The 9,292-nt window shown below is 41.8% G+C and overlaps 1 protein-coding gene across 2 annotated transcripts in view; it reads right to left on the bottom strand.

Moving 5' to 3' along the window:
* Nucleotides 1-982: 982 nt before the first annotated feature.
* The window catches only part of LOC129186151 (protein polybromo-1-like), a 29,842-nt gene continuing 21,532 nt past the window's right edge, over nucleotides 983-9,292 (bottom strand). For both annotated transcript variants that reach the window (XM_054784117.1, XM_054784118.1), the window contains 5 exons: nucleotides 6,592-6,790; nucleotides 6,299-6,500; nucleotides 5,029-5,097; nucleotides 2,889-3,131; nucleotides 983-2,811 (listed from right to left, as the gene is read on the bottom strand). In XM_054784117.1, coding sequence (XP_054640092.1) covers nucleotides 2,648-2,811; nucleotides 2,889-3,131; nucleotides 5,029-5,097; nucleotides 6,299-6,500; nucleotides 6,592-6,790 — 877 coding nt within the window. In that variant the 3' untranslated portion in view covers nucleotides 983-2,647. The remainder of the gene's footprint in view (nucleotides 2,812-2,888; nucleotides 3,132-5,028; nucleotides 5,098-6,298; nucleotides 6,501-6,591; nucleotides 6,791-9,292) is intronic.

Here is a 9,292-nt window from a genome sequence, read left to right as displayed (position 1 = left end):
CGCATGCGCACATATCAAAGCCGAGGAAAAAGTTACGCCCCTGGATCGTGCCAACTTTACAGTTGTGCACTTATTTACACTTAACATTTTGAGTGCATAAGTGTGCTTACAGTACAGCTAAATGGAATGAGCTGTGAGTTCGCGGATGTCATACTTGACCCAACAGTATGAGTATGCATTGACGGACTCCCAGTGTAGTAATTCAATATAGTCATTTCAACAAATGAACAGCTTAAATAGACTAAGAATGTAATAATTAATTTAAGTAATTTATTCATTTCATTTAAACCCTCAAGTATATTGAGGTAGCGGTCTGATTTACAATATTCCCACACTAATATACAAGCAATTATAATTGTATATTATATTGTTGTTAAGCAATAACAAAAGAAAATAATAATAAAAAATAAAACCATTATTAAAATAAATGATTACTGTAATTATTAAGAAGAATGTAAGAATTAAGAATGAAAACTTTATTCACAATTCACACATGGCTCCGTTTACGATCGGTCATCGTTTCAACAGACAAACATTTCAGACAAACGTGACCCCATACGACTGAAGTATCGTTAAGTATCGATATTTCAATTTGAGAATCGATTTTAGAGCACAAAAAGCTGGTACTGTAAGTATCGATGATCCGCACACATCAATACAATTTCTCTTGGTACTTCAAATTTTGGCATCGGTCCAATATCAAATAATACAGGGACAGTATTATCCAAAACTTATACTACCATTGATTTCGATATTTGGGCCGAGCTGTACACCCCTAATAAATATTGCAGACCTTTTTTGGGTGTCGATACTTCCTGTGAGGATGGACGGACAGCTCGGGCTTTTTGCTGGTGGATCCTGGTTTGATCCCCCGGGCATGTGCAGGGGCGACCACTGGGGTTACACTCACACAACAACACAATACTGTATACAACTACGATCTGTGTTGTGTGCACGAAAAAAATCATCTTTACACGCTTAATTCTTTCCTGGCAACATTCTTTTTAATACACTTCAATGTAAACATGAAAGGAAAACAGACAAATTGAAGACTTCACAAGTGTGAAAGCATGAAGGCATCCATACGACGGCGTGTTAGGGCCACACTGAATAAAAGAATAATCTGAGATCTCGAGAATAAAGCCGTAAATTTTCGAGAATAAAGTGGTATTATTATGTGTCATCGTGTCAGAGGGAAAATAGAGCATCGCTCTTCAGGAAGGAAGGAAACTTTCCTCTCGTTTCAGCTTTTATTTATAACGTGGCAGCAAAACAGATTAGCATGGCTAGCCCTTCTCACTTCCTCCTTTCTTAACCCGCCCCCTCCAAGTGCTCAAGTCCAAAGGTCACCTAAGTCCCCTCTTTTCATAGCTGTCTCAGGCAATGCCTGTTACATGAAGTTACCAGTTTTTTCTCAGAAACGTATGACATCGGAGATTATTTTAATACTCCGTCGTAAAAGGCATTGCCTGAGACAGCTATGAAAAGGTGGGGGGGACTTATGTGACCTTTGGCCTTGGGCAAAGGTAATATGACTTTTCTTGTAAATTTACGACTTTTTTTCTCCTAAATGTACAACTTTATTGTCGTAAATTTACGACTCTTGTGAATTTACGAGAATAAAATTTAAAATTATGTGACCTCTGGCCTTGGGCAGAGGTCATATTACGACTTTTTTTCCTCATAAACTTACAACTTATTCAACTTATACAACTTACAACTTTATTCTCAAAATATGACATTATTTGAATCCTCCGTCGTAACAGGCATTGCCTGAGACAGCTATGAAAAGGGGGAGCTTATATGACCTTTGGCTTTGGGCAAAGGTAAATTTACGACTTTTTTTTTCCTAAATGTACAACTTTGTAGTAAATTTACGATTCTCGTGAATTTAGGAGAATAAAGTAAAACATTATGTGACCTTTGACTTGGGCAAAGGTAAAATTACAACTTTTTTTCTCGTAAATTTACAACATTTATTCCCCATAAACGTACGACTTTATTCTCAAAATCGGACATTATTTTAATAGTCCGTCGTAACAGGCATTGCCTGAGACAGCTATGAAAAGGGAGAATTATGTGACCTTTGGCCTTGGGCAGAGGTAATATTAGGACTTTTTTAATATTAGGATTTACTCAGGTAAATTTGAACTTTATTCTCACAAATTTACGACTATTCTCGAAATTCTGAGATTATTTTAATACTCCGTCGTAACAGGCATTGCCTGAGACAGCTATGAAAAGGAGGGACTTGCGTGACCTCTGGCCTTTGGCAAAGGTGATATTACGACTTTTTTTCTCGTATATGTACGACTTTTTTTTCTCGTAAATGTACGACTTTTTTTCCCCGTAAATGTACAACTTTTTTCTCATAAACTTACGACTTTATTCCCGAAATCTCAGATGATTACTTTTTTCAATGTGGCCCTAATACTCCGTCGTACATCCATGGCAGACATAACAGCAACTGTAACAATATTGCACTTAGAACAGCATATCTTAAATGTGAAATGAAACATTGCACCTGCCAACACAAACACAACGATGTCATCGGAACGACACAAAGTGGACACTTTTAGCGAGCATAACCCCGTACCCGTCTCACAGGTGCGGGAGCAGAGGCTCAGATTTATTACGTACGACCATGCTACAGGTTGTGTGTGTAACGAATGTTCAGCGTGTCTCGCAGCATCAGGTCGCGCAGGCGCCAAAGTGCGTCGGCCATGGTTTTGTGGGCTCCCTTGCTCTTCAGCCAGTGGGATGGTAGTCTGCTTTCCTGCTCTTTTGTCAAGCGCACGTCTTGTTTTTGAGCTGAAAGTGCAAAAATGTGCACATGAGTCATCGCATTCTGGATTATTCTGGGAATCGTGGCAAAAAAAAAGACTGACCCGAAAGTGTTTGGTCCCACTTGCTGACAGTGGAGGAGTCCGCAGTGAGGCCCTCGATGTAGCTGAGGTACGCCTCCGAGTGGAGGAGCCTCTGGGACTTAGCTGGGGGGGATACAAACAACGGAGAGGAGGGCTGCTGGAGTGCGGGTTGGCCCGTCTGGCTTTGTCCTGGGTATGGAGGGGGAGCCTGCTGCCCAGGACCCACCAAGCCCGCCATGGTTCCACCCCCCATAGCGTTGATGCCTGAGGACATTCAATATAACTACAACATCACACAGGATGCAATGGCAACATTAAAACCCATTACTGAATCAACCCACGTCAATTTACCAGTGGAGATCAAACTCACTTAATAAATTCTGGAATCATTATTAAAGGTCCCCTATTATGCCAAAGTGACTTTTGAATGATGTTCTAACTGTAATATGTGTCCGTAGAGCCTGTTTATGAGCACCAAACATGAGAAAAATCTATCATCTCTCTCACTTGGTTGCTGAAACACTGGCTTTTTATGACGGCATCAAGGAAAAACCTACATACTCTTAGATGAGTCCACCCTGTGCATACACCCACCTCGACGTAATAATAATAATAATAATGGTTTTCTCAAAAGTAGGCTTCACTACACCTCATAAAATAAAGGCTGGAGCTCTGCCAGCTATCCATCAATCAGCTACAGACATAGGAGATGGAAGTTTGATCTTTTTGTTTTTCTTCTGCGAATAGCTGCTGTTAAAATGAGATTCTAAAGTTAGCCCTTTAGCTCACATAGCTATGCTAGTGTTGTTAACGTTTGTGTCCACACGTCCCACTACTTCCCACTGCTTAATGTTACGTTGTCGTATGTGATATATGGCATCTATTACAGTGGACAAGTGCAGAGTGACAGTGTATATGTATAAAGTGCACTTTGTAAAAAAAATTTTTAAAAAAGGCAGGCTTTACTACACATATTAAAATGCAGTCCTGCCAACCAGCCATCAATCAGCTACATACTGTATGTGGGAGCTGTAAGTTTGATCATTTTGTTTTTCTTCAGCCAACAGGCTAACCTAGCATGATGTAGCATGTAGCACCGTAGCGCAGGACAGTGGTGTGAAAAAGTGTTTGCCCCCTTCCTGATCTCTTTTTCATTGCATGTTTGTCACAAATTTAAAATTTAAATGTTAGCCACTGACGAATATTTATTAATATTATATTAATATAAAATGTTATTACATTTTATTTAAGTGTGACAAACATGCAATAAAAAAAGAGAGATCAGGAAGGGGGCAACCATTTTTTCACACCACTGTAACTTCTTAGCATATCTACCACATGTGTTGCTTTACAAAATATCAAAGTGGCAACATCGCATTCTTTCATTTTTCCACTACGTGTCCCTCGCGGGAAAAGGTGTGGCCACCTCTGTTGTATGTGACATATTGCATCTATTACGTTGGATGACGGGGAACAAGAGGATAAAGTACACAATAGTGCTTTCTTGGAGACACACAGGCGTGGGCAGCATTAAAGCTACAGACACGCAAAACAGCGTGTTCCCACTAAATCTTACTGAAAGCACTTTTAAAATGTCTAAACTCCAGCATCCACTGTGAATTGTATAATACGGGACCTTTAGGAAGTTTTCTTCGTCACGGCCTATTGGTACAGGTATCCCCTCCAGCGAGTCAGATAGGTAGACAGGAAGTGTGTGTCAGGTGGGGAGGCGATGACGGGACTCTTACCAAAGGGTGGTGTTCCTGGCATAGCGAGAAGGGGATGTTAGGGACTTAAAGGCTTCCCCGTGTGATGTGGTGGTGGTATGCCAGTCATACTAACCAACCCTTGGGGCATCATAGCTGACCTACATGCACCTATCATGCCTTCTTCAGAATGAAGAGCAGTCACACAAAACAGCAACATGCATCACTGACTCATGCGTTACTTCTGATGCAATGAAGATGCTCGCATTGGGAATGAATGCACTTAAGTGATAAGATGACGCGCGAGTCAATCAAACAGGGAAGCCCGCTAGGCGACACTGAGGGCTCCATCTGCAACTCTGAGGGGTTACCTGACACAGGCGTCAAGCTGGGATTAAGCACCCCCATAGGGGTTGGAGGAGGCACCACCCCTATCAGTGCCCCCACTGGGGTACCTGCTCTCGGGGACGTCTGATAGTGAGTCCTGTCGCGCTCCTGCTGCTCGGCCACCTTAGCTGCTCGCTCTGCAATTCATCAAGGGAAAACATGTATGTGTAGTTGACACTTTCATTTCACTTTTCATTAGCGACGGTGATATTGCCATACAAATTGAGATATCGCTTCATATCGGCGTTGATTTTTCTGCAATGACGTACTCCATACGGCAACAGGTTTTCTAGTTCAGTGTGTCCCTGGTGTGGAATTATTTCCATGCTTTGCCTTTGGATTGTAAATATGCAACTTCCAATGAAAAGCACCAGTTATGCAAGGCGTATTCCTTGAAAGGAAAAGTGCACTTCCTTTGGAATTTTGCCCATCATCTACAATCCTTATGTGAGACATGAAACCACGTCTTTCCCTTTTCTGTGTGTTCTCGAGATTTACAAGCAGCTAAAAAGAGGCAGCTAAGAATGCATGTAATGGGACGCACCTGTTCCGCCTTCTGAAAAAAAACTCCATGAAGCGCCAACAAGGCTCCATTTACATCATGTGACCTGCATATTAACCAAGCTATTTTATTGTTATTATTATTGTCATTAATATTGTTACGCCCAAGAACTACGTTACTGGCGTAGTGACACCTCGCCACACCACACCGGCTAGCTACTAGCCGGCTAGCGACTAGCTTCAACACACACTCGCTCACAATGCCTCAGGTCATTAGCGAACTACATATTGGATAGGGGTGGGGGAAATAATCGATTCTTAGATGCATCGCGATGGGGACATTGACGATTATTAATTGATTCCTAAATGTCAACAATAGATGCTGACGGAACAAAAAAAAAAACTGAACAAAAAGACGGAAAGCGGAAGTGTCGCCCAGACAGTTTATGGTGGTGCACCTAAGTGTAATTGGCGCCACACACGGGAGGAGACAAACAACTGCGATTGGCGAAAACTCATCCCCAACACGTAGCAAACCCAAACTACCGTCTTGTCTCATAACATTACTGATGCCTAGTGACCACAATACTACATATAACTTGTCTTTCGATATTTTTGGACTAATAATAAGCCATAGTCAACCACCAAACAGCCATCATTTATTAATTATTTTTGAAAAAATGCACTATAGATAAAGAGCGATATTCAAAATGCGATATAGTGAGGGACGACTGTATTTTTCTTATTTAATGTGTTCATTCATTGCACAAGATGTGGCAATATCGGCATCTGAGCCAATATCAAGCGCCTCTACTTGTCCTCCTTGTTTCCCCTCACCTTCATACTCTGCTTTCCGGGAACCTTCCAGGTTCCTCCACTCTGTGCCTACCAGGCGGCTCAGCTCGCCGAAGGAGAAGTCCGGGTGCCGGGCTTTAATGACGGCCCGCATCTCGCTGCTGAACAGGATGTATCCGCTCATGTTGATCTTCCGCTTGGAGCCCTCCTTCTTGGATAGACCCTTGAGAGATTTGGGTGTTGACTGTGCATACACAGGAGAGCGGATGGCACAAATGCTACCAGCTACACACGGACACTCTTCTTCTCCGACACGTAAACACGACAAGCCTGACCTGTGGTGGAGTGTAGCTCATTAAGTCCATGTCGCTACACATGGAGGAATGCACACGAGGGAGGGAATGATCCAGCTCGTTGTCGTCGTCGCCGAGCTCCTCCAGCTCCTCGTCGGTCATGTCGGCAAACTTTGCCTCCAGTTCCTCAATTTTCCTGTCCAGCAGAGGCGATGGCTCCTTCTGAGGAGCTATGAGTTTTCTGTGTATGGAAGATACAGACAATGCATTCCCATACATCACCAATTTCATGATGAACATTTAAAATGATTTGGAGTGCATGAGAAAGTGGAAAGGCAAACAAATCTCTCTTTGATCACCGAGTCATTTATTAACATACAGCGGTGTGAAAAACTGTTTGCTCCCTTCCTGATTTCTTTTTTCTTTGCATGTCTGTCACACTTAAATGTTTCAGATCATCAAACAAATGTAAATATTAGTCAATGACAACACAACTCAACACAAAATGCACTTTTTAAATGAAACTTTTTTATTATTAATGGAGAAAATAATCCAAAGCTACATGGCCCTGTGTGAAAAAGTGATTGCCCCCTAAACCTAATAACTGGTTGGGCCACCCTTAGCAGCAACAACTGCAATCAAGCGTTTGTGATAACTTGAGTCTCTTACAGCGCTGTGGAGGAATTTTGCAGAATTGTTGTCATTCAGCCACATTGGAGGGTTTTCCAGCATAAAGCGCCTTTTTAAGGTCATGCCACAGCATCTCAATAGGATTCAGGTCAGGACTTTGACTAGGCCACTCCAAAGTCTTCAGCCATTCAGAGGCAGACTTGCTGGTGTGTTTTGGATCATTGTCCTGTTGCAGAACCCAAGTTGCTTTCAGCTTGAGGTCACCAACAGATGGCCAAACATTCTCCTTCAGGATTTTTTGGTAGACAGCAAAATTCATGGTTCCATTTATCACAGCAAGTCTTCCAGGTCCTGGAGCAGCAAAACAGCCCCATATCATCACACTACCACCACCGAATTTTACTGTTGGTATGATGTTCTTTTTCTGAAATGTGGCGTTACTTTTATGCCAGATATAATGGGACACACACCTTCCAAAAAGTTCAACTTTTGTCTCGTCAGGTAAAATTGAGACGAGCCTTAATGTTCTTTTTGTTCAGCAGTGGTTTTGGTCTTGGAACTCTGCCATGCAGGCCATTTTTGCCCAGTGTCTTTCTTATGGTGGAGTCATGAACACTGACCTTAACTGAGGCAAGTGAGGCCTGCAGTCGTTTGGATGTTGTTATGGGGTCTTTTGTGACCTCTAGGATGAGTCGTCGCTGCGCTCTTGGGGTCATTTCGGTTGGCTGGCCACTCCTGGGAAGGTTCACCACTGTTCCATGTTTTGGCCATTTGTGGATAATGGCTCTCACTGTGGTTCGCTGGAGTCCCAAAGCTTTTCCACACTCATCAATCTCAATTAATCTCAGTTAAGTTGTGTTTTAACGGGGGAGAATCACTTTTTCACACATTTTTGTCTCCCTTAATAATAAAAGGTTTCATTTACTGGTAGTTTTGTGTTCAGTGGTGTCATTAACTAATATTTAAATTTGTTTGATGATACTGACTCTTCTCCAGCACTGTATTTTTTTCCAAGTTGTCAATATTTATTTTTCTAACACACTGTTTTAATTTCACTTATTTGTCAGGTGTTTTGCAAAACTTTATTTGTAATGTTAGTCACAATTCTATTTTGTGAAATTATTTTCTTGCAGAGAATGGTTCTGTGTAGGCTCTCAGTCGTACAGGAGTTGTCCATCGAGGAAAAGGCTTCTTGAGACGTCATCTGTACTTCTGTGAAGAAGGTGTCGGACGTTTCGCTCCTCATCCGAAGATTGTATTTAAGGCCTAAGCTACCAGCACTTATTAGTTCGCTGACGAAGCTCTTCGGATGAGGAGCGAAACGTCCGACACCTTCTTTACAGAAGTACAGATGACGTCTCAAGAAGCCTTTTCCTCGATGCAGAGAATGATGTTTGAGTGATGGATAGTTGACCTTACCAATGTCTACATTGTGTTTGTTTTTTGTACAGTCAGGTCCATTTTGTGTTGATCTGTTTAAAAAGCAAACATTATCCATTGTCATGTTGATAGGTGTATTAAAAACGTTAAAATGATCTTACAAACGTACACTTTTTATTAGGGGTGGCACGAGACGGGACGATCCACGAGATTGGGTATACGAGACGAGGCAAGATTTTTAAATGTACTTTCAAGAAAAGTACAATGAAACACTATATATGACAATATTTTGCATACTACTAATACAATTTCTGCTATGTTACAATCGCATATCTTCGTGGCCCCGCCTCCACCCACCGAGACAAAGAGACTGTATGACTGACAAAAGGGCTCATTCCGCTCATGCCGTTGTTCTATGGAACAAACTCGCCAAGGTGCTCAACTGAAACCAATGCCCGTTTGGAGGCGGCAGACGAGGAAAACAGACAAGCATGCACATGGCAATATATTGAGGCGGGCAAAATGATCGAGTTCATTTTCATTTATTGTGTGATTAATTCATTCATTTATTATCGGCCCAGGCCTAGTGCCCACGAGACATTTTTCTTTCGAAACAAGAAATCACCACCACCACCACCCCTACTTATTAGAGATAAAAACTTCTTTCTGTATGTGATTAATTCAGAGTTAACTATGGATGTGATCAATCGCGAGGAAATATTTAAAATCGATT

This window comes from Dunckerocampus dactyliophorus, chromosome 8, assembly GCF_027744805.1.
Source record: "Dunckerocampus dactyliophorus isolate RoL2022-P2 chromosome 8, RoL_Ddac_1.1, whole genome shotgun sequence".
In the NCBI taxonomy this organism is placed as follows: Eukaryota; Metazoa; Chordata; class Actinopteri; order Syngnathiformes; family Syngnathidae; genus Dunckerocampus; species Dunckerocampus dactyliophorus.
This window is presented reverse-complemented; position numbering and strand designations above follow the sequence as displayed.